The sequence below is a fragment of the Aaosphaeria arxii genome (genome assembly GCF_010015735.1).
Source record: "Aaosphaeria arxii CBS 175.79 unplaced genomic scaffold BU24scaffold_6, whole genome shotgun sequence".
NCBI classification, from domain to species: domain Eukaryota; kingdom Fungi; phylum Ascomycota; class Dothideomycetes; order Pleosporales; genus Aaosphaeria; species Aaosphaeria arxii.
The window spans coordinates 945,531-968,409 of record NW_022983479.1 but is presented as its reverse complement, the minus strand read 5'-3'; the positions used below and the strand labels follow the sequence as shown (position 1 = coordinate 968,409).

Here is a 22,879-nt window from a genome sequence, read left to right as displayed (position 1 = left end):
AGCTCACTGGGTGAATGGCAATCTTCGATACATAATCGGTAGCATTACTGGCCCGGTCAACACTCCCTACGAAGGTGGGGTTTTCCATTTGGTATTCCGCGCTCCAAACGATCATCCGTTCAAGCCACTTTCATGCCGCATGCTGACGAAGATATATCATCCCAACTTTAATGCTAAAGGAGAGGTCTGCCTCGATATCTTGGATACGCGTTGGACTCCTGTCATCACCTTGGACATGATGCTGCTTTCGATGATATCGGTACTGGATGACCCGGGCTTAGACGATCCCTTGGTCCCAGAGATTGCGCAAACATATGTTAAGGATCGGAAAACATATGAAGAGAACGCCAGGGCATATACGAAGAAATACGCGAGCGAGGTCAATCCTACTCCGGATATTGTGCAAAGATTTGTCTCGGTGTGCGCTGAGCTCGCCGAAGAAGATGCTAAGAGGCCAAAATTGCTAGTGATTCCCGATAGTGACTCTGACGGTAGCGTTTCACCAACAAGCTTTAATTGATGGTGGTGGTGAAGATGATGCATGGTCAAATCACGCAATGCTATTTCTAATTGGAAGTCTAAGATCATATCTCAATGGAGAACTCATATATTTCTTGGATATAAGACAACAAAATACAGAATGCCATGTCCCACCAACTCTCGCGCCTATACGCCGCTTTTTTGCTTTATGCTACATTGCTAAGACGTCACTGTCCAACTTTTTATTTATTTCCCCTTGCCGAACTTGCTCTTCTTCTTCTTGCCGCCCTCCTTGAACTTGTCGGCTTCCTTGTGGGCTTCTTCGAGTCCCTCGCCCGCCTTCCTCTTCTTGTCCTTGCCGGTCTTCACACTGACGGTCATGCTCTTGCCGCCGCCCTTGGTCGCGCTGCGGATCTGGCGTTCCGCATCCGTCCAGTCGGTCGCACCGGAGCCGATCTCGTACCTATCGTTCGCGTTAGTGACATGATGACAACGATATTTCAAGATGAGTCGGAACTTACTTCTCAAGAGGCAGAGCATCGATCAAGCTCCTCGCACGCTCTTTCTCAAGACGATCGATCTCATCCCCAGCCTCCTGGAGCTCGTCGTCGAGCGTCTGCTCCAGCGGCTGGAACTTCCGCGCCTCAGCGTCGCCATCAGCATCGCCATCAACGCCATTCTCGTCGACTTCCATGACCTGCGGCATGGACTGCTCGACGGCGCCCTCGACGATGCCGCGGAACGCCGTCGAGATCTTGCGCATCACCTTGACGAACATGGCGAGCAGCTGGCTGGAATTGAGGCCCATTTCCTTCTCGACGTCGGAGAACTCCTTGCGCTGGAGGCCGATGGACAGGAGGAGGGCGTTCTGGACGCCGCTCATCTTGACGAGGCCCTTCAGGCGGCCGGTGAAGTAGAGCAGGGCGATCGGGGGGAGCAGGTCGAGGATGACGTGGTAGTCGAGCATGTTGTTCGCGTAGGAGTCGAGGCGCTTGAGGTCGAAGGGGGAGAACAATTCGTCGAGTTCAGCCTTCTTGAGGGGCCGCGCGAAGTACGAAGAATCGAGTTTGGAGCCCGAGGTCGCGGACTCGTCGATCGAGAGCGCGGTGATGGACGGAAACGTGGAGAACTGGTAGGACAGCAGGGAGAGGAAGCGGCGCTGGAAGTCGCGCGCGAAGGCGGCGACCCAGCTGCCGTCGGAGGACGTCGTCTCGAGGGACCGCAGCATCACGCACGTGTGCTCGCCGGTCAGCTCGTTGGGCGTCTGCCGGAGGTACACGGGCACGAAGCACGCGCGCTTCCAGAACTTGTGGAGTTGCTGCGTGAGGCCGTAGGACACGCCGATGTAGTCGAGCTGCGGGGCCTTGAGTTCGGAGAGGCGCGCGAAGAGCGGGGGCATGTCTTTTGCTTCTCGCACTTTGACGTCGTCTTTTAGCAGCGTTGCGCTTTCCAGCTCGGCCTCTGTCACTCGCCTCATCCCGGGGACGTCGTGGAGCTCGTGTTCGGAGAGACTCGCGATCTTTCCGTCGTAGAAGTCGACGAGTTGCTCCAGTGCGCGGGCGCCGTAGCCCATGTTGATGTAGTCCGGGTTCGTAGCAATGCGGACGACGCGGGCGCCCGAGAGGCCGCCGAAGTTCTCGTCCTGGAATTGCTGCGAGACGAGCCAGGGGATGAGGTCGCCGCCAGCCCGCTGTCCGCGACTGAGGCCGCTCAGGACGCTTTCTTTGCTGATTTGGCCTTCGAGCGCTACTTGCACGACGCAGAGCGGCTCGGGGAGCTTGTTGTCCTCTGTGACCGGGGGGACGAGGACGAAGAGTTGATGGGCGGGGGCATCGGACATGAGTTGGAGGTCGTTGGGGGAGTTCTTGTAGTGACTCGCGACGTACAGTGCCATCATCTTCTGCAGGAACTTCTCAGCTGCGGGGTTGAAGGAGAAGAGGGTATCGCGGTTGACGAAGAGCAATTGGCATTCCGAAGGATGTGGGCAACCCTGTGCAGCCAATTTGTTCCGTGGGAGAGTGGCGTCAAGGCAGAGGACGTCGTTCAGCCATCTTTCGACCTGGTCCCCTGGCGCGTATCGGATGGGCTCGGACAGTGTGATCTCGCGGAGCGATCGGCCTGACATGGAGGTCTCGGTTCCGTCCTTGGATTCCTTGCCCGTGGTGCGGTCGACGACCTGGTTGGCGCCGTTGGCTGCGCGGCCTCTCGATTGCTCGCGAAGCTGCTGGATGAGTTTGAGGGAGAGCGAGCGGCCGGTTCCTTCGTAGCCGTTGATTGTCGATGCCATGAAGACTAGGTAGGGTCCCATGAGCTTTCGGACCAAAGGTAGTGGGATGGCTGCAGCCTCGTCGATGACGACCAACTCGGCCTGTCCTAGGGTGTAAGCGTCCTGCGGTTGGATGTATTGAATGGTCTGGCGATGTTGTCTGTGCACGTTGACTCGGACGATGGCCTTGTTGAAGTCGGGGTTGGTCGATTGCATGATAGTGTAGTCCTGATGGTCCATGTAGCCTAGGGAATCAAAGCCCTTGAAAACGAATTCGAAGAGTGTCTTCAAGTTCTCGGGACTTGGAGATGTGATGAAGATGTTGCTGTAGCCGTGGGCAATAGCTGCCGCGACTGCGACACCGAGCGCGGCCGACTTTCCTCGACCACGTCCAGCGGTCAATGTGACAGTACTCTGCAGCGTCTTCTCCGCGATCGCGTCAACGAAGGTGAGAACCGCTTTAGCCTGGTCGACGGTTTTCGCGAGCTTGACGAGGTCTCCAACGGGTGGGGAATCTGCAAGGGACTCTTTGATCTCTTCCAACTCTTTCGCTTTGGGCGTCTTGCCCTCCAATTCCGGGTCCGGTGGGGGTAGCTGTTTGACATGCTTGCCGCCGGAGATGGGCAACACGTTAAGTTCATCGTCGACCACCAAGCACGACTCGCACTTTCCAAGCGACAAGATGAAGCGCTCATTGAACCGCGCGACCACATCGCTGTGAGCCTCCGTGCGATATCTCGAGTGGATGTCCATGGACAATGTGTACAGCTGCTTCAAGCTGTTCATTCCCTTGAGCAGCAAAAGCACGATTCCACCTCCCTCCACGGTCTCGATCGTCCGCGCAAGCAAGTTGGGTGTGATTGCTTCGAAGTCCTGCAGGATGCACATGCCGTAGGTGTTGCCCAGGATCTTCTCGGTCTCCTTGTAGTAGACATAGCGGATGTTCTGCGACGAAACGAATAGCTCGAACGGGTCTTCGGTGTCGGCGTCGCGGATCCCGCGCTTGATTTCGCTCTTGATCTTCCTCTCGCGCTTTTGTCGATGACTGTGTGTCCCTTAGTTAGAATATACGCGCTGCGTGGTTGTTCAATTGCGGCCTACCTTGAGAATCCCAATAGCTTATTCTTGTATGCCCATAGCACGTTCTTGTTCAACTTGATGTCGACGTTCAAAAGGATGTGGTACAAGTTCACGATGACATCCTTCTGGCGATCGCCCACGACCACGAAGAAACTCCGCTTCTTCTCCTGCGCGCCATTGCGAATCAGCGCCGGGATCCGAGAGTCAATCGCTTTCTTCGGCATCTTTTCGTTGTCGTTTCCGCCGCCCGCCTGCCTTGCAACAGCAGTCTCAATGGACCCCTTCCTTTCCTTCGTTCACGAGGTGATGTCGCCGAATTAAGTCGCAAACTATGTTCTGGGTGCGACTACCTGTGACTTTTTGCTGCTGTGAGCCGTGGCGCAAAAAAAAGGTCCTGAGGTCTTGAGGTGTGGTTTGTTCGAAAGCTCTCTCCGCGAAATCTTGGCTCGAAATTTTTGGAAATGCGAAAAAGGTCAGTAGAGTGCACGGGCCATCAAGCGGCAGAATCGGCGTTTGGGGGGCAGGGAAAGCCGACACCGCCTGGGATGAATTATACGGCGGGATGTGATGGGGTGGACGGTGTTGAGAGGAGCTAGTACAGATATATATTTTGGGGGTTGGGAGGGCGTTTGTCTGTTTGTTTGTGACTACCACTACTTGAGGTTTCAAGATGTTTGTTTGTTGGAATTTTGTCAGCTTTTCACGAGCTCAATTTTGGGAATGACACCAGAATGTTTAATCAAAATTCTACATCTATTTCACGGCGAAATCGGAATATCATGGATAGGCTCATTGCACCAGCATGCGGACTTCAGACTTCAGCATTAAGGAAACAATCACAACAACAAAACTTTATAATTAGGCTCAACTAACTCAATCCAGATAAACAGTATCTGGCAATCTGGTAAAACAATTTCCCCAAATCAAGTCAATCAAATTTGTTCAACACGAGCGTCCTGTTCCGCCGCCTGAAATGTCTCTTTCCAGCATCGATCCTTCATCCCCCCCACCCCTTTACCTATCTTTCAGATACTATGGTCTTTGAAGAACTTCAAAATACGCTCCCCAAGCTCTGGCGCATACGTATCACTCACAAAATGCCCCGCATCCCACAACTCGACCTCCGCGTTCGGCAAGTCCCTCTTGAACGCCTCCGCACCCGGGGGCACAAAAATGACATCGTTCTTCCCCCAGACCGCCAACAGCGGGACCTGCTTCTCCCTAAAGAACTGCTGGAACTTCGGGTACAGCGGGAGGTTGTTCTGGTAGTCGTAGAACAGATCGATCTGGATGTCCTTGATGCCCGGGCGGTCGAGGAGAGCCTGGTCGAAGGTGTAGGAGGCGGGATCCACGCGCTGGAGGTCCGGGGTGCCGTCTTCGTACTGGAACTTTGTGACGGGGAGTTCGACGTTCGGGCGGATGGGGGCTTCGGTCTCTGTGGTGCGGTTCGCCCAGAAGGGCTTGAAGGATTCCCAGAAGGGGCCGAGGCCTTCGACGTAGGCGTTGCCGTTTTGCGTTATGATGGATGAGATGCGTTCCGGGTGTTCCAATGCGAGGCGTAGGCCAACCGGGGCGCCGTAGTCGAAGATGTAGATGCTGTATTTCTGGGGCGGGGTGGGGAGGTTGGTGAGCCAGGTGGAGATGGTGGTGGCGAGGTTGTCGAAGGTGTAGTTGTAGGAATCAGTGACGGTGGTGAAGCCGTAGCTGGGGAGATCAGGGGCCAGGACGTGGTATTTGGTTGCGAGGATGGGGATCAAGTAACGGAATTGGTTGGAGGAGGAGGGGAAGCCGTGGAGGAGGAGGACCGTCGGGGCATTGACGTCGCCGGCTTCACGGTAGAAGATGTTCTCTCCAGTCGAGAGTGACAGGGTGAGGTATCTGGTGATTGCGTTGAGGAATGTCATGGTTGAGATTGAATGAAGTTGTAAGATTGAACTGTCGATGGTATGTAAATGTTGGATATGATCAATGATAATCAGATGCTTTCTTTCATTGCTAGCTAACATCCACATCTTTATATCCCCATTGCTTCCCTCATAACTCAACCTCAATCACACAATTCCACCACCATCGTCATCATTCTCGAAATTCCAAATTCCCAATGCAAGTCTACCAATTCACAATGCCGTGCCGAACCACCAACATACAAATCTCTCCGCACAGCAACCTATTTTGGCGTCCATTAACAAGCCTTCACATGTTCCGTACAAAACACGCCAATCATACCCCAGAAACTTACTCTTAGCCAACCAAGAAAATGGATATTTGTAAACCACCTCCAACACAACCAGCCTCGAACAAATAAATAAGCACATGATGCCTTCTCCTCTTAGTCAACTTCTCCGCGGCCGTCACCCCATTTCTACTGTAGTTCCCCTACCACTTCCACTTCTGCCGTCGCTGTAGTTGTCGCTGTCGCTGTGAACCCTTGCGTTGCTGACTGCATATATCGGCCGGCACACCCCGTCGCGCCGCCACACGGCAACGGCAGCGTTGCGGCGGGCGCCGCGGGTCGGCATCATCGCCATTTATCGTCATCAACGACGAATACGAAGACGGCATGAAGAAAGATGGCATGCAAAGATGACATCAGCATTGTTATTTTGTGGGGGGTTGTGAGATTACTGATCATTGTCTAAAATCCCAAATACATGGAGAAGAAGATGAAAAGAATGAAAGTACAGAGTATATACGATCCACTGCCAATGTAAGTCAATATGAAAATCGAACAATCGTAGTACTAGAACAAGAGTGCCTGTACGGCTAAACGACTCTCCGCGGAGAAAATTAGATAAAATAAATTACTACATCCGCGCCATTACATTCCACCTTTTCCAATACTTTGTCCTAGAATGGCAATCATCACGGAGGAGAAGAGTTCCTGTTCTAAACACCACGACGTGACTAGAAATAAAGATGGAAATGGGAATGGAACAGGCGATAAGCGAATGGGGCCAGATCCTTCATCCTCCTCCCCTGTGACTGGCGTTGCGCCGCCGCCTGTCATGCTGTGCCACGAGAGTCAGCAACACAAACATTCTCTTCCTCCACCTCCTCACCATCCACCAACCGGTTTCCTGTCTACCAATGAAGCCAGTTCAAACTTCCCTTCTGGATTACTTCTCTATCCTTCGTCCCAAGCTACCGACTGAAGGGACTCAGAGACTATGTTTCTATGATTTTCCTGCTACAGTGCGTAGCCGCATTCTTCAATACACAGGCTTGATCCGGGATTGTCCCATAGTGCTCAATTCAAGTAACAATATATCTTCCGAACATCATGGCCGGGATAGTCTCCTTCACCTATGGCGCGACTTTACCAGCCACGAGGAAGATTGGTGCTATTATGACATGAAGAAGTACTCACAGGAGCTGGTTGACCGACCCGATGGGTATGAATGTGTATGCGACAGAAATGCACCCATTCCCTTCGCGTTGTTCCTGGTATCCCACTCCGTCAGTCGGGAAGCTTTATCAATGCTCTACTCCAGAAACAAATTCATCTTAACCGCTAGTGGTCCTGGTGGTGGTCTATCATGTTTTCAAAAGCTAGGCACGGATGGTTTGTCCATGATCACATCTCTGACAATAGCGCTCACTTCATGTTCATGTACGCCAGGCCACATCTGCAATCTTCCCGAACGAGACTGTGCCTGTCACTTTACTTGCAAGCGTGGATATGACGATCCCCTATTGAAATGCTCTCGCCGAGCAATACGCCTGTTAGATGATCTTCAAACCACCTTAAGTAAACTCGCCGAGCATGGCAATCCTTCGCAATTACGCCTTTCTGTCATCTGTGACTGCGCAGATATCCCGACTGCCGAGTTCATGGTGCAGCCAATCTCTCCCGCCTTCAAGGAGAAACCACTCCGAGAATGCGCAATCAGGTTGGGACAAACCCCATCAGAAGATCTTCGCAAGATAGCAGAGCGAGCATCTCGCGAGGCGACAGGAAGACCGACTCGATTTCGATTCACCGATTTGCCTGAAGAATTGCAGTTCCGCATTCTTGAGTTCACGGAGCTCGTTGCTCCCTGCGATATTGTATGGTGTCCAAGATCTGGACTGTACGGCCAAGTAGCTTGCTGTCTCTCATGCACCGATGCACTGGAAGCTTGCTGCTGCTCCCAGCTTCACGCTGGCTATTCTACCACATGTACCAACGGCAATTGCTGGCAATTTCCGCATTCCATATTTCTCTTGAACAAGAAGATATACGACGATGCTAGTCGAATCTTCTATCGTGAGAACCACTTCGTCCTCGTATCTGGCCGCCAAAGAGATGCATTACCAGGTCCAAGGAGCTCACCTCTAACATTCAGTCAAGCCCTACGCCCACTCCGCCCATCACATCGCTCGCCATATTCTCGCTCGATACATTCCCAAGATCCACCCGTATCACTCTTCCATTTCCTATTCGCACTCCCCCAACATGCCCTCAAACAGCTACGCTCCATCCACTGGATCCTCGACGACGCCGAACCGCTGCTCATCGAGGGCAACCACTTCCCAAGACAAGAGTTCGGCAATGCAATCTCTTTAATGGCACACGTCCTCGACCTCCCCAACCTCTCCCTCACCATCGACATGAGCCGTCCTTTATGCCAGGACGACTCTCGCGACGTGGAGCCAGACTCGACGCTCCGCGCGTACCGCTACATCAGCACGGCTCTGAAGCCGCTACGAACCGCTGGTTTGAAGTCCCTGTTCATCCACATCACGTACCCGTTCGACTGGATCGACTGTGCAAACTTCGCCAACGAATCCCGCTTCGAGATTGAGAGGGAGCTGGAGAGAGCAGCCATGGGAGAGGAGTACGACGGCGATAGTCTCGGCACGGACGTGAGGGTTATTAGGTCAAGGCCGCATGAATTGCTGTGGGAGCGGCATGCGTGGTGGGCGTGGCATTGCTGTAGGACGCGTGTGGACTTGGGGGATTGTAGGGAGATTAATGATAATAGACCGGTGCTCTCGGTCGTGCCGGATGATGGGTGGTATGTGTGGCCGAGGATTACGCAGCCTCCGATTTGGGCGGCGATGGCGGGGGATGGATAGGTAAAGATGTGGATGTGGATGTGGATGTTTACTTAGTTTGACAAGGGACTCAGGGGTTGCAATTGAAAAGTTTTTGACGGATGACAGAATGATACTTTTGCTGATCTTATTATAATTCTTTGTAATTGAAGAAGTCCACTGATCGTCATGGATCTAATATCTGAACATGCAACAACCCAGCATCGTTCGCCTTGCATGATGTTTTTTGATGCGATACATTGACACTTCACGTTATTTTCTCATATCGCTTTTGGCATGCATAATCGCTCCTATGAAAATTTACGGCCACATCCTTCCATCTAGGGGACTCTCCGGTTCGGACAATGCACAAAAGTGTTTTATCTTCCAAATTCGACCAAGGTTTACCGGGCTTCGGTTTACTAGTCTTTGATTTACTAGTTTTTGGACCCTTCGTCGGTTTTGCACTGCTTTTCGGTACCTGTGGTGATTGATTACCATGGAATGACCTCAGCACTTCCACGGGAATTTGATTGCCATAGAGTGCCTTATCTAAGTTGAAGTGTGTTAGGTAGTTGTTCACTATACGATGTACCAAAGACTCACAATGAGCTTTCACAGCTTCATTGGCTGTTCTCACCATTTCTCCGATACTTTCGCTCAGTAACTCGAAATCCTCCTCCGTAGGTTTTCCAAATTTATTCATATTAAAGTGGTCGCGGGAGAGAGAGCATTTCTTCGTCCCATTGGATACGTCAAGGCAGCCGGAGCTCTCGCTCACCACGAAACTCTGTTTTAACAGTTAACCTGGGGTATCGTGCGAAGCTACTTTCCGAGGTGTAGACCTACTGTCCGATTTTTCTTTCCTACAATCCGACCCACGTTGCTAGACTTGAGCTCGTAGAAGCATGCGACCTTCATTTTATCCATTCGTCCACGCACTCTCCCAAATTGGTCAACTACCTCTTGAAGGAATTCATTCCCTGGCTCGAGTATTTGCAGTGCTGTTAACTGCACCTGATCTTCATCGTATTCCCTCCGCGCCGCGTCGAACATTTCTATCAGCTTCATACCTTCTGCCCCTCGGAACGGCGTTCCGAGAAATATCAAACCGGCAGTGGAAGCCAATGAACTACGCCATTCGTCGTCCTGATAGGCGTCTACGAGCGCCTACGTACTCTCAGTCCCGGATTACCTCTCACGCTATCGACCTACCTGCCTTCAGAACAACCAAGCCACCAAAGCAGTGTGCTATGAAAATCAATGGGCGGGACGGACACTCCTAATAGCGAGAATGAGAAATGATAAAGCAGCCAGCCAGACTCAGAGCGTGCACCTCTCTCTTCCTTCTTAGTGCCTTGCGTAGTCGCTGCGACACCGTCGATGCATTCTGCCGCATTGCTCCTTCTCCGAACCATTGCGACTGGTATCCATATCGCATGATGCGCGCGTGAGGTGCTACGGCTGGTAGCATAGCGTTATGGTGGAGCCAGTTAACCCACTGTGGGTTCTCTGCAGTGCCCACGTTTCTGCACCAGCTGTCATCTGGATGCGCTCCAATGCCGTGGATTGCGACTATGCTCGATCAAGTCAATACAATGGTAGTCAATTGAAGTGGTGCGGACATACTCGATGGCCTGGGTTTTGTCTTGTGCTTCGCGGAGCACTTTTATGCCAATGTCGTCGTCTGTCACGAGTCGAACCTGACTCAGTATTAGTCTTGGAATTTGTTTTCTACCTCCAATGGTCCAGCCACGTACCATAGCTCTGTGTCGACAGTCGGCGACTTAAAGTGAAAGAGCCTGAAGATTGAACAAGAGCTAAAGAAAGGAGTGAGGACATTTTGAGGCAATTGGTAGGTTAAATATGCCACCCTGGGGACGCCGCCCTGTCTACCTCAAGAATGTTGAGACTGAGCCGGGGAGCACAAGCAATTTTAGACGTATGTGTGCTTCCTTACTTTATCAAGAAAAAAGAAAAACTTAAAACCAGGTCTTTTCTCTTATTGAAAATATAAAATATGACATCCTTTTAAAATACTCCTATATATCAAAATCATTCTTGGTATGTGTATATATGCATATGTGTATGCCAATGCGTGCGTCTCATATTCATCCCATCATAAAACCTCGTGAAAACCCAAAGGAAACCCACAACTTCGTACTCCTCAACCGCCCTCAATTGAACCGCCCTCAAACACCCACATCATTCTTCCCAAATCTGCCCCCGGTCACTCCTCTCTCGTCATCCTTACTCCCCTTCCTACTCCCCCCACTACTCCCCTCACTCTCCGTATCGCTCAGCAGCCCACCCCACGCCGCGTCCTCCTCATCAATGCTCTCCCTCCCCCCTCTCCTCACATCCTCATCCTCCTCGCGATCCCGGCCAACCTTCACATTAACAAACAACACCCAAAGCCCCAAATCGTACGTAATCCTACAGATCCCCGTCGCCACGAACGCGGCCCAGAAAGTATTATTCCCCGCCAGGAGCCCCGTGATCGACGGCCCAACACTCATAGCAAGCGTACGAAGCATACTTGTAATCCCCATGACACCAGTCCGCTCCTCCGGCTTAACGACCGCAGCGATGAAAGCAGTGCGGGGCGCCTGATCCATTGAGTTGAGGGCGGCGCGGAAGAGCAGTAGAGAGACGGTCCAGCCTACGGAGGAGGGCAGGGGGATGAAAGCGGAGGCGATGGAGGAGGGGAGGTGCGTGAAGACCATTGTGTTGATGAGGCCTATTTTCTTGGAGAGCGGGCCCGCGAAGATGGAGGATACGGCGCAGAGGAATTGGGAGGCGGAGGTTATGTCGCCCAGGGTTGACTTGGAGAGGTGGAATTTCTGGTCGACGTAGTAGTTCATTAGGGAGTAGGGGGTCATGCCGTCGGCGAGGGAGTCGATGGCGAGGAGGATCCAGAGCTTGTACATGATGCTGCGGGTTGGGGCGGAGATTTGGGAGAAGTAGCTCTTTTTGGTGGGGGGTGATTTGGTGACGCGGATGTCTGATGGTTGACGGTGGGTTGGTGGTGTGTCGTCTTCGAAGCCGTCGGTGGTGGAAGGGGTGACGGCTTGGAGGAGGACTTCCTCTTCTTCTCCTGTTCCTGTCCCGCTCAACCCTTTTCCGCCTCTTTCTCTGATCTCGCCAGATGCTTCGCATCTCCTGCTCAGCCCGAGACATAGCAGACATCCAACAGCACCGAAAATTGCATACCCCCAGAACAACACATGGAAAGCCCTCCTTTCATTTGCCTCTTTACTCCCCTCCTTCCCACTCCCACCAGCCTTCTTCTCTACAAACTGCACCACTCTCCCCGCAACCTCCGTCCCAATGCTTCCAGCCAGCGTCGTAGCCGTAACATACCAAGCCAGAACATCACTCCTCGTCCCGCCCACACCCCCCTTCCCCTCCGTCGTCAACCCACTCAAAATACTCTCCTCAACCGCCCTGAAAGGCCCACAGTCCGCACCCGTCACACTAATAACACCACACACCGCCGCGACCAGCAAAACCCAGAAATTCTCACTCATAGCGAACGCCGTCCCAGACACCGCCATCATCGCGGACCCCAGGAAAAGGACCCTGCGCCGCCCGACGCGGTCTGCGATGAGGGTGAGGACCAGAGAGAGCAAAACGTCGCCGAGGAGGGTTAGCGTCATGAACAGTCCGATCCGCGCATCTTCGAAATGCAGGGACGAGAAGAAGAGCGCGAGGATTAGAGATGGGATGCCTGCGGAGAACATGCGCAGGGACCGGAGCGTTATCACGAGGTATGCATCGCGGCCTGTGGCGTTGAGGGAGTGCAGGCCGAGGAAGCGGGAGGTTCGTGTGAGTATGTTTGGGGGCGGCATGGTTTTGGTTGGTTGGTTGGTTGGTATTCCCGATTTCTAGCCTCGACTTTTTTTTCTCTGGGCGAGAGGAAGTCGTGGGTAGGGAGATTGGGGAGAGGTTGTGACAATGGGGGAGGAGACAAAGGGAAGGTTGAAAGAAAAGAAAGATGAAAGAGAACGGAAAATCGCGATAGAACGACGGTCAGTTTAAGCCTTCTGACTGTTCCCATCGGAAGGCTCGGCACGACACTTGTACCTGGACGTGACTAAACCCATAGAAGCGCTGCGGCGGCATGGGAGTGTCTGCCGCCATTGGGTTTACCATTTTCGCGGAAGCCAGATGAACGTCCGATGGCCGGACCGTGGATGGGCAGTTGATGGATGATGGTGATTACGGGTTAGCTTCACGAGTAGAGCGCGGATAAGTGGTAGGGTGACTCGTCTGTATTGGGATGGGAATGGGGAATAATTGGAGATTGGGATGGAAAAGATTGGGGGAATCCGAGGATTTTGCCCCGCAGCGACGACAATTCCGAGTTACTAGGATGGATACCTACTCGTCGTTAATGCGAACTAACGGACTAGAAACCCCAACGTCATTCGCTCGAGGAATGATGAATGATGAATGGCGGGAATACGCCAGGCACTAGAATAAGACAAGGTCGATCTCTGACATTGGGGAATGAGGAATGGGACAATCATAATCCACGTCCTGTAAGCTCTCTACTCTTTTCAGTCTACATGCATACGAGAACTGACTGATTGCAACAACACATCCTTGAGCTCGTTGCATCGAGCCGTTACATGGTTACATGACGCTCGCTATGGAAAAGGAAAAAAGGACGCTCCAATGAATATACATCATGACTCACTCCTCATTCTTAGCCCCCATCAATCCACCCTTCCTACAAGATAATTCTATCAACATCACATAGAATGGTAAGACTATATACAAAGAGGACATCTCAATCTCACCCCGTCCTTCGCTCTCCCTTGGTGAGCAACATCGTCTTTACTGCCTGCTTTGCCACCGTCGTCGCCGTCCCCAGTAGTCTCGGGAGCCATCGCCTTTTCCACACAAGGTCGATGCCATAGATGTCGACATGCAAATACAACCAGAGCAGCGACTCCTCCATTCTCCCCCGTGACATCGTGTTCAGACTGCGCGCTCTTCCCTTTGCCTTTGCCAGTCTCGTCTGCAGAAGCTTGCAGTCTGCGTTCGTGTTTCTCGTTCTCCCTGCGCTCCCAGCTGTCCCATACAGCAGCTCCCGTTCCAGGTCCCCAGCCTCGTTTCTTGCATCCTTCGCACACTTGTCCTCTGGGTCGCCATCCTCTCTGCCTTAGTTCGCTGATTTCTTGGACGTGGACGAAGCCTTCTTTGTCGAGGAAGCGGTTGGCAAGCGATAGAATCGTTTCTTCGAACGTGTAGGCTGCAAAGATCTCTGATAGAACTGAACGGAGGTCGGAGAGAGAGGGTGATGAGTGGGCAGCACGAGTCAGGAACGTTCGTAAGATGCGGAGGAAGGAGGGGTTGGTCTGCGGCTGCGATTGCCGTGTGGTCAAGGGCGGCCGAGAGAAGGTCGTGGATTGCTGCTGAGGCTGGGCCGCCTTCTTCGGCGGGATGGTGGTGCAGGCCAGAAGAGTAGAAAAGGTCTGCTGGACGGACGAACGTAGAGTAGTCGTTATCCTGCCTGTATCGATCGGCGTGGAAGATGTAGGCGTAGAGGATAGCGTGGCCTCCAGTTTGGTCACGGCCGCGGACGCATTCTTGATCAAAGAAACGACTGTATCGACCAGGTCAAGCCAGAGCATCTCATCTAGCGCAAGGTCTTCCTCTCGTACCTCACCATAGGCAGATTTGCGTCGGTCGACAAGAGAGACTGGAGCTCGCTTCATGGAGCGTGTCTGTCCTTGACAGAGCCATATGCCAACTTTGACATATTTCTGGATATCACTTAGCAGGTCATCCACAGCTTCCTCAGTATTGGAAGCATCAGGGGTCTCTGAAGCTGCGCTAATCAATCCTGTCAATGCCGTTTCTAGTGTACCGAGATGCTTGACAAGTCGGTCCATGGCATCTCTAACCAGTCCATCGCGAGCCATAAGCACTACTGCCGCATCAATGACACCGCTCTTCTCCAATGCAGGAAGAACAGGTTCCAGTCTCAGATCGCCCGAGTTGAGTAAACCAACGAAATCGGCGACATGCGATTTATCGTACTTGCACATGAGCTGGACGTATCTCTCAGTGAAATCCGCTGGTAAGTCAGTGTTCGTCGTTTGCTGAGCACCGGAAGGTGGTGTGTCCGGTTCTATTAGAGCCTTGAGATAGCGATATTGCGCGTCGGAACCTTCCTCCAACTTGTTCAGAACTGGCTCCAGAAGATCGGGTGCGTAGTGTTTTAAGGTACGGGCGGAGCGTGATGCATCTATGGCTGCCAAATCTCTGGCACGATCCAGAATGACCGACTTGAATGCAGCGGTCTGTTTCCCATTAAGCCCTTTACTAGGGCGTAGGCAATCGCCAATGCAATCGAATGCACCATCTTCGTCTTCAGTATCGTTGAGGTATGTTTCGAGAAGCTTAGCATACTGCTGCGAATTTCGGTAGACTGACTTTAGCACCCTGTGAAACCCTGCAAGCTCGAACAGTGGTACAAGACTTTGGTAGTCCGACGGTTGGTAGACCGACAGAAGATACTCGACTGAAACCTGGCAGTCATCCTTAACGATATCGGTAGGGTAATTGCAGAGGCCTACGAGGATCTTGTGCAAAGATGACCCTGGAAGGAGAATATACTGTGGGTACTTGGGTAGGTTGCGAGCAATGAACATATAAAAGTAAAGGATGTCTTCGGGGTCGAAATTCTCCGTCGTCATGATACCTAGCAGAATGTTGATGATATATTGACGAGTTGGCGTCAAAGAAGATCCGTTCTTCGTCCCGTTTGTATTGGAGCCGTTGAAGGCGTCCTGCTCTTCATTTAAGAAGCTGTCTTCGAAAGCCTCGTTCAGCATGCTCATGAAACTAGATGCATCAAATTCGAGAACGAGGCGTAGGTACGGAAACTCGGGCTCTTTCCCCTTATCTGTCCTTGTAAGAACCATGTCTCCGGATCCTGGTGGCCAGGCAATGTTGCTGCCCGAGAACAAGAAGCGATACATATCTTTCTTTGCACTGAAGGCTTGGTCATCATCCATAAACGCTCCTCCTGGGTAAACCCGTCCAGTCAGAGTATATGCCAGATATGGAAAGAGCTTCATCGCGGACGCCATATACACGTTCTCGGTCTCGTCTAAATCGAAGTCTAATATCTTGATGAGCGACAGGATGTTGACCAAAGGTGTGATATAATCTCCAATGGCCCGTGTCCAGACATAAATCAATGCGTCGTATAGATTGTACTGTTCGAATAATGTCGTGGTTTGATTGAGATCCATGGTATCGGTGCTAAGTCGACAAATCATTTCTTCAAGTCTGGTCGCGCGCCCAGATGAGGCGTAAAATGTGATAAGATCTTTCAAAACATTTGGTGGAAGGGTCGTGATCCGCTCGTCCACGATATACGGCTCCAGAGTCTCGAAAAACACTTTCTCTTCTGAGTTTTCCTCGAAAGCGTCATACACGTCCTCAAATAAGTAGTCCAGATCGCCCATGCTGAGACACCCTGAAAAGCAAGCTTCAGCTAGTTCGGTAATCTGCTTCTCTCCATCTGTTCGGGAAAATGAGTATTTCAAAGAGGCGGAGATCATCTCTTGTAGCTTCTCCTTGACGAGTGCATGTCTTGCATTATCGTCATCGGGTAAGCCAACAGTCAACTTATCGGCGTCACCGACGTAATATGTCGTCGCTAGGGTAATGGCTGTGATATAATCACCATACTCCATCAGGGCAAGCAGTCTGTCCGCCCAATTGGACAACGTGCCTATAGAGATGTCGTTAAATCCGAGGAGAAATAGTCTCCCTTTGTAAGCTCGAAAACTCATGTAGAAAGCGTCAGCTACTACCCCGTGCATCGAAGAGTCTTCTTCATCATACTGCTCGATCACCGGCAGAAGCTGCCGAGAGAAAAGATCAGAATGATAGATTTGTTTCTGCAAAAGGTCAAAGCTGTCGGTCATCCGCAGTGTATTGTCTTCTAAGATGATCAGACGTTGGCTTATGGTGAGAACGCCCAGTACGGAGCGACTCAACCAGTTTACGGCAACGATGGCTTCTTCACACCTCCACCTGCTTCGAGCCCTGAAATGAAGTTCGGTGGGCTTCTCTCTCTCAGTAGGAGCCGCCACTCTTTGATCAACGTCCAGGATGGTCAGAATATTTGACCAGCAATACACAAGCTTGGTCTTCGAAACAGCTTTACTGGGATCCCCAGATGGATTCTTGAGTTTGACGGCCGGAAACCAAGCGAGACAGCCGCTCAATGCGCTATGTGGCACAATTTCTTTGGGGCGTGAAGCTTTGTGCTGCGTCTGAGCCAAGGGTGTGGTAGAAACAATGACTAGGAGGTAAGGAGTGAGAAGCGCCGTGAGCCCCATAGTGTCAGTAGGTTGTTCGATGTTGCCCAGGGGTAGTGGTGCAAAAGCTAGCACTGAGCTTGGTTTCCGCGGTCGTTCTTCAGACTTCGTAGTCAAGGGATAGCGTCCAAGGATCCGAGTAATTTTGACGTTTCTCGCGATTGCTCCTAGACCTCGTGTTGCAAGGTGGGAGAAGGCCATTCCGCCATCGTCTGCGGAGACCAGCGCGGTATGTCGAATGCCTAAGAAGCCGATGTGTAGAATGGCTACTCCTGACACATGGCCATCTGCATTTCGATTGTCTAGAGAAGCTCGATCAAGGGGGGGTATATGTAGAAACGGCTTCGCTGGCCTTGCAAGTTCCCAGGTAAATATATGTCCGGTAGCATGGCCGCCAGCAATTGTAGAATGATCTGCAGATATCGCTAAAGCAGTCACTGGTCCGCACTCGATCGCTGTTTCTTGTCAGCAAAGCATTGTTACATTGCAAATTATGCGACAGACCTTTTGTTCCTGGGCCTATGATGGATTTCAAAACCTGTTGGTAGTCAAAGACAAGGATGAATCCTTTCGACGTTCCAACTACCAGGGACGCGGCGACACTAAGACATGTCGCGCGTCCAAAGTTACGCTTCCCAACCTCCGAGAAGACCTGCCCTGTTATCTTCTTCAATTTTGTCCATCGTACCACATCCCAAGGTGCCTGTGGTGTATCCGACTCATCCTGCTGGATCTGGAACAGCAAATTACTGGAAAGCGAAGATTGGCGAGAGTGTGATGATAGAAAGTTCGGGGACGATACGGTCCTCGGCGTCCCAAGCGGAGATGGAGATAGGCGGGAGGAAAACCGCCGCTCAAATGGTTGGAGGGAAGTAGGTCTGTGACCGCGCAAGGAACTATGAGAGGCGGGAATGCTACTTCCTGGCGACGACAGCACGGATCCCTATACAGATCAGTACATTCTCACTCCTCCCGCTCTCCAAGGTTCGCATACCTGTATAGACGGCGTATCGTCCGGGTTAGATGTTGACTCTGGGCTTCCAGGCCTGGGCAGACGCGGCCGTGTTGGCAGTTCAGATGTTGAGGATTCATCCTCATTATAATAATCATGGGAAGCTTTCCGTGTCACGAATCTCAAACCATTTGCCCCGCTGCTCAATGATTCCAACTCCTGTCGTTCATCATTATCGCCAGCAGTCCCTCCGCCATAAGTATCTGGCTCTCCTCCGCCTCTCGCATCCACGGGGGAATCCGGGGGAATCGAGTCACCGCCATCGTCGCCTATGCGATCATCGTGAGCGCTGGCATGGCTCTCGCCCGATTCTGAGCTCATGAGGCTCGTAGGTCGCAAAGCATTGCTTCACGGGAGAGGTCGGCGATTGAAGCGAGCGCAAATGGCGTCAAATTATTGTATAACCTCCTACAACATTCCCCTTGCACAGGTATATCAATCCAGGCTGTTACGGGCGCACACTGTGGACGTCGATATGGTATTACGATGGTGCCTGGGGGATTCGCGTTATCGAAGAACGATCGAGTTCGTAATTACGATTAGGTATGGGCGTGTTCGTTATGTTTAGAGACCACGTGGATTACCAAAGAAAGTACAGGAACAGGACCGACTCTGGCGACTGTTTGCGCGCGTTCACAATGATGGAGGAAGCTCCATCAAGCTCCTCGTCCAAGGCGCAGTTGGTGGATAGCCCGGCAATTGCCGAAGTCAAAGCTCCAAGCAAGCAACCTCACCTTGCGCGATTCACGAATAATTACACAACTTCAATACTCAACAACAAACCCCCTCAACCATCAAAATGCCCACGGTAGGACCATCATTACCTCCACATCTCGCCAAGCGCGGTCGTGACGAAGACGACAACGAACGATCGACCAGCCCAGAATCCAGCGAGAAGCGCCAGCGCGTCGCAGGGCCAGCTCGACCACCGCGCATTTCTGGTCCATCTTTACCTCCTCGCCCGAACTCTCGTTCCTCCAGTCCAGATAGCGATATCGGTCCTGCGCCTCCACCTTCTTCAAAGCCCGCTCGCGTACTAGGCCCGGCTCTACCGCCTGCACCACTTTCAGAACGACCGCCAAACCCTCCTTCCGACGATTCAGACAGCAGTGATGACGACTTCGGTCCCGCACCGCCTCCAGCTGGTGGTGTGTCCGTAGCGTATGATGCTGAAGATACAAACCCTGGTCCATCAGCCTTTGATACAGATCCGAAGTACACTGAAGAGTCCAAAAAGGTCCAACGAGATGAATGGATGACAATGCCGCCCACCCAAGATGATCTTGCAGCCCGGATGGATCCGACGAAGATACGAGCGCGGAAGTTTAATACTGGAAAGGGTGCCAAGGGACCTTCCGGCGGAGGTGGCATGGGTGTATGGACGGAGACCCCGGAGCAAAAGCTTAAGAGGTTGCAGAACGAAGCACTCGGTGTGGCTGCACCTTCGAATTCAGAAGAGGCGGACACCACCTCAAGAAGAAGTCAAAAGGAGGAAGATCAGGCACGAAGGATGCGCGAGAAGATCGATGCATCCCGGGGTAAAAGCCTGATGGAAAAGCACAAGGACAGTGGCACTGGAAAAGACAAGGAAGATGACCCCAGCAAGCGGTCCTTTGACTGGAAGAAAGATATGGGCGGTGGCACTCAAATTGGTCACAAACAGAGGAACGAGATGTTGAGTAAAGCCAAAGGATTCGGTGATCGTTTCTCGGGAGGCAGCTTCCTATAGATTACTTTTGGAACCCCTCTCAGTCTGATTTTGAGAAGCAATCCTTTCGGCTACCGAGCGACTCTTGTGCGTTTTCAGACTATCATTTGCGTGTACTCAATCCCCAGAAAGCCATTTGGTAATGCCCATGCGCTGGTCAGGGATACTCCGCATGCAAATTACCTGTTCATGTTCTCCAGGAGGTCCTCCACTGTAAGCGAATATACGGACAATTTTACTGGAACACGAACTATTGATGTAGTGCCACAAGTTCTATTGTATAGTCGCAAGATAGCTAAATGAAATTATAGCAGGAATTAGAAGCGCACAGCCAAGACTGGACACTCAGAACATAGCAAATAACATCCGATATGAGTCAACTGAGCGTACTCTGTTCAGACAGGAATGCATCGTGCGAATCACAAAGGTGGAACGTTACGATTCCTCCCCCAATGAGTTTGTAATTCGACCTCCCACTCCCTTTGTCTTCGTTTTTGGGATAAGATTTGGCAAGAATTCTCTCGTCAACCACCTTCACTGCTGCCTCGAGATGATGATCATCTTTGCTAAGTTCAGGACACTGGCAAAACCATGCAAGTATTTTCACGTGTAGGTGACGAAGTCCAGTGAGCAGGGCCAGCTTCTCGACCTCAATACCAGGAGCTAGCCCAGTCTCGCAGTCAAATGACAGCGTCAGGTACTGAATCGCCTCCATCTGTCCAGGGACAAGGCGCGCCACGAAATTATCGAGCTCTGGAAGCGGATGAAGGTAGCCTTCCTGCCAGTTCAAAGCAAATGTTAGAAGCCTATTCTCGACATAGTGCTGCCCGCACGTGAGAAGATGCTCCTGTGGGTTTTCAGTAAGCTCCGTCCCTGTATGCACCCATGTAAAGATTTCAAATCGAATTTCTGGGGGAACGCTGAACAATGGGCTCATTGTGTTCGCCTGGGCAAGCTCCTTCACACCGCAAATCAGTTTCAATATGTATTGTATGATATGCCATGACTTACATAGTTTTCTCGTCGTGTTTAGGCACAGCATCCAAGAGTCCATTCAAGAGTATATTAAAACCCTTGCCTTGGGATTCGTGTATGAGTATTATCTGTCCTTTTGCATCTTTTGCCATAGGAGTCGGATTCATCTGTCCAATCTGCCTAGACAGAAACTCAACCCACTCCCGGTCCTGTTTCTGCATCACGGACTCTTCCTTTTTCGCAGACATTTTCAGGGTTGTTTTTTATGAAGACTTTGGTCTTTCTCAAAGTCTTATCCTGTATATCTTGGATAATTCTTGAAGAGCAATCGAGCTCAAATACTACATCTTCGTTGTGATGACTCTGGCATACTTGTGACTCTCTTTCGATGTCAGTGACTCTGGGCATCAACAATCAATAAATCAGTTGCATACAATGATAAATATACCTATCGCGATCCAACCCCATGAAATGAATCATCATACCTTCACACATGGTCACAGTCATTGATGGTCGAATTAACTACTCACTTAAGCCACATTACCTACTATCAACGATGATTTACAGTAAGCGAGGAACTATTAGTGCTGAATTCATGCGATATGAAATTCAGTGAGGGTTAATATATATTTCTGTTGAATGTAATTTGATATAGTCATGCTGATGAGTTTTCCGATCCTCTCTTCGTATGTCATCGTAGATGCAGATGCTGGAGCACTTATGTGTACAATCGAGTTTTCCGAGTATTGAGGGCATATAAAAGGCATTGGATCAGGGAACTGCAGTCCTTGTTCTTCGAACCTTCACGTGCCATGAGTGATGAGGGTAGTTTGTAGTCGATGTTGATTTCCATCCCCAAAATCCAAAATCAACGCATTGTCCGCTTCTCTTGTCTCGGGAATTGTTCCGAACTACTTCTTTGACTTTGAAGCTTCGAGTAGGAACTGGTCGAATTCAATGGATTCCCGTATTAACGCTCCAGAATAAGCGAGGTCAACATCCCTATCCCCGAGGAAGCCAATCCGCCATTCAGTCGTAATGTTTAGATCGGAATGTTTGTCCGTAATCCTTTCGCGAAGGAACTGTTCGTTCCTGACGAAGTGGTCAATGATCCATCCTTGCCAGCACCGAGTCCAACCTTTCAGGCGCCTTGGTTTCCCATCGAACCAATAATCAATGACGAATTTCACCTGAGTGAGGGAGGGCAAGAACTTCCATATTTCCAAGAGGTACAGGTTTCCATGCCACATAGGGTTATAGACAAGGCCTATCATCGGACATACAAGATGCACCGAAGTGATCAGATGCCAGATTTTAAATAGTTTCTGCCAATGGCCTTCCATAAATGAATCGAAGCAGAACTCAAAGGTATTGCCGCGAAATGGGATAGGAGCAGTCTCAGCGTAGATCTGACGGCAAGTTCGAAGAAGGGCGAATAGATTTCTACCCGTCCCCTCGATGAAATGGCGTTTCTCATGCGCGTCCCATCGGAATATGTTGTCACTCAATGCGTACGCAAATATTGTATTACGAATTTCGGCTGGAAGACTAAGCAGAGGTGAACGTCCGTTTTGCTCAATGCTGCAATACATTAGTACAAGTACCACCATGAAGAAAATTACATCGAGTGGACAATCGAATTCGATCCTGCTACTTACATGTCTGTGTACAACCCTTGGTGAGATACATCTAGTAGTCCGCTGGATCGTCGTGGAAGCTTTCGTTGTCGGCGTCTGTGAATTTTCTCAACACGACCGCCATTCGCCCTGTGCAATAGAGATTGAGGGTTGGTCACACGGGAGTTCCGGGAAGACAGAAGGTTAGTAATCCAGGGGATCATATTGGCGTGATTTCCCACAACCTCTCAGAGAGGGTGAAGTAGGAGAATGGATGTTGCAGAGTGAAAAAAAAATGGAAGAAAAACACCAAGAGCATTGTTCATATACAATACTGCAGGCAACCTCTCCAGAGTGGGGAGGTGAATGTACAATGTT

The 22,879-nt window shown here is 51.2% G+C and overlaps 10 protein-coding genes across 10 annotated transcripts; 3 read left to right on the top strand and 7 right to left on the bottom strand.

Moving 5' to 3' along the window:
• Positions 1–40: 40 nt before the first annotated feature.
• On the top strand, positions 41–376 carry BU24DRAFT_313643 (UBC-like protein; the record flags this gene model as incomplete). The annotated part of the gene is made up of 1 exon (XM_033522855.1): positions 41–376. A coding segment is annotated over one exon (336 nt), but the record flags the coding sequence as incomplete, so codon positions are not given.
• Positions 377–623: 247 nt separating this feature from the next.
• On the bottom strand, positions 624–4,299 carry BU24DRAFT_237551 (N-acetyltransferas-like protein). Its single transcript, XM_033522254.1, has 3 exons — positions 3,848–4,299; positions 1,002–3,791; positions 624–943 (listed from the first exon to the last, which is right to left on the bottom strand). Exons 1-3 carry the CDS (start codon positions 4,048–4,050, stop codon positions 727–729), a joined length of 3,210 nt encoding a protein of 1,069 aa, XP_033381773.1. The 5' UTR covers positions 4,051–4,299; the 3' UTR covers positions 624–726.
• A 178-nt stretch (positions 4,300–4,477) lies between these two features.
• Positions 4,478–5,748, bottom strand: BU24DRAFT_424430 (alpha/beta-hydrolase). Its single transcript, XM_033528504.1, has one exon. It carries the CDS (start codon positions 5,728–5,730, stop codon positions 4,852–4,854), a length of 879 nt encoding a protein of 292 aa, XP_033381772.1. The 5' UTR covers positions 5,731–5,748; the 3' UTR covers positions 4,478–4,851.
• A 1,094-nt stretch (positions 5,749–6,842) lies between these two features.
• Positions 6,843–8,943, top strand: BU24DRAFT_424429 (uncharacterized protein). The gene has a single exon (XM_033528503.1). It carries the CDS (start codon positions 6,914–6,916, stop codon positions 8,882–8,884), a length of 1,971 nt encoding a protein of 656 aa, XP_033381771.1. The 5' UTR covers positions 6,843–6,913; the 3' UTR covers positions 8,885–8,943.
• A 916-nt stretch (positions 8,944–9,859) lies between these two features.
• Positions 9,860–10,545, bottom strand: BU24DRAFT_317004 (uncharacterized protein; the record flags this gene model as incomplete). The annotated part of the gene is made up of 4 exons (XM_033522888.1): positions 9,860–10,002; positions 10,058–10,124; positions 10,179–10,422; positions 10,472–10,545. Coding segments are annotated over 4 exons (528 nt in total), but the record flags the coding sequence as incomplete, so codon positions are not given.
• A 362-nt stretch (positions 10,546–10,907) lies between these two features.
• Positions 10,908–13,137, bottom strand: BU24DRAFT_424428 (MFS general substrate transporter). Its single transcript, XM_033528502.1, has one exon. The coding sequence runs from the start codon at positions 12,691–12,693 to the stop codon at positions 11,035–11,037; it is 1,659 nt and encodes a 552-aa protein (XP_033381769.1). The 5' UTR covers positions 12,694–13,137; the 3' UTR covers positions 10,908–11,034.
• A 150-nt stretch (positions 13,138–13,287) lies between these two features.
• BU24DRAFT_424427 (uncharacterized protein) lies at positions 13,288–18,840 on the bottom strand. Its single transcript, XM_033528501.1, has 3 exons — positions 18,185–18,840; positions 17,695–18,133; positions 13,288–17,645 (listed from the first exon to the last, which is right to left on the bottom strand). Exons 1-3 carry the CDS (start codon positions 18,521–18,523, stop codon positions 13,618–13,620), a joined length of 4,806 nt encoding a protein of 1,601 aa, XP_033381768.1. The 5' UTR covers positions 18,524–18,840; the 3' UTR covers positions 13,288–13,617.
• Positions 18,841–18,850: 10 nt separating this feature from the next.
• BU24DRAFT_424426 (uncharacterized protein) lies at positions 18,851–20,286 on the top strand. The gene has a single exon (XM_033528500.1). It carries the CDS (start codon positions 19,002–19,004, stop codon positions 19,929–19,931), a length of 930 nt encoding a protein of 309 aa, XP_033381767.1. The 5' UTR covers positions 18,851–19,001; the 3' UTR covers positions 19,932–20,286.
• On the bottom strand, positions 20,287–20,847 carry BU24DRAFT_464210 (uncharacterized protein; the record flags this gene model as incomplete). Its single annotated transcript, XM_033532188.1, has 1 exon — positions 20,287–20,847. One exon carries the CDS (start codon positions 20,845–20,847, stop codon positions 20,287–20,289), a length of 561 nt encoding a protein of 186 aa, XP_033381766.1.
• A 672-nt stretch (positions 20,848–21,519) lies between these two features.
• On the bottom strand, positions 21,520–22,725 carry BU24DRAFT_483170 (uncharacterized protein; the record flags this gene model as incomplete). The annotated part of the gene is made up of 2 exons (XM_033533270.1): positions 21,520–22,466; positions 22,544–22,725. 2 exons carry the CDS (start codon positions 22,723–22,725, stop codon positions 21,797–21,799), a joined length of 852 nt encoding a protein of 283 aa, XP_033381765.1. The 3' UTR covers positions 21,520–21,796.
• Positions 22,726–22,879: the final 154 nt, after the last annotated feature.

Bases quoted from the DNA above. Each gene is read 5' to 3' on its own strand.
- BU24DRAFT_237551 (XM_033522254.1), bottom strand. From the start codon at position 4,050: ATGCCGAAGAAAGCGATTGACTCTCGGATCCCGGCGCTGATTCGCAAT. The intron at 3,792-3,847 runs GTAGGCCGCAAT...AGGGACACACAG, and splicing joins AAGCTATTGGGATTCTCAAG to TCATCGACAAAAGCGCGAGA. The intron at 944-1,001 runs GTAAGTTCCGAC...CGCGAACGATAG, and splicing joins GATGCTCTGCCTCTTGAGAA to GTACGAGATCGGCTCCGGTG.
- BU24DRAFT_424430 (XM_033528504.1), bottom strand. From the start codon at position 5,730: ATGACATTCCTCAACGCAATCACCAGATACCTCACCCTGTCACTCTCG.
- BU24DRAFT_424427 (XM_033528501.1), bottom strand. From the start codon at position 18,523: ATGAGCTCAGAATCGGGCGAGAGCCATGCCAGCGCTCACGATGATCGC. The intron at 18,134-18,184 runs GTATGCGAACCT...TGATCTGTATAG, and splicing joins ACGATACGCCGTCTATACAG to GGATCCGTGCTGTCGTCGCC. The intron at 17,646-17,694 runs GTCTGTCGCATA...GACAAGAAACAG, and splicing joins CATAGGCCCAGGAACAAAAG to CGATCGAGTGCGGACCAGTG.
- BU24DRAFT_424428 (XM_033528502.1), bottom strand. From the start codon at position 12,693: ATGCCGCCCCCAAACATACTCACACGAACCTCCCGCTTCCTCGGCCTG.
- BU24DRAFT_424429 (XM_033528503.1), top strand. From the start codon at position 6,914: ATGAAGCCAGTTCAAACTTCCCTTCTGGATTACTTCTCTATCCTTCGT.
- BU24DRAFT_424426 (XM_033528500.1), top strand. From the start codon at position 19,002: ATGCCCACGGTAGGACCATCATTACCTCCACATCTCGCCAAGCGCGGT.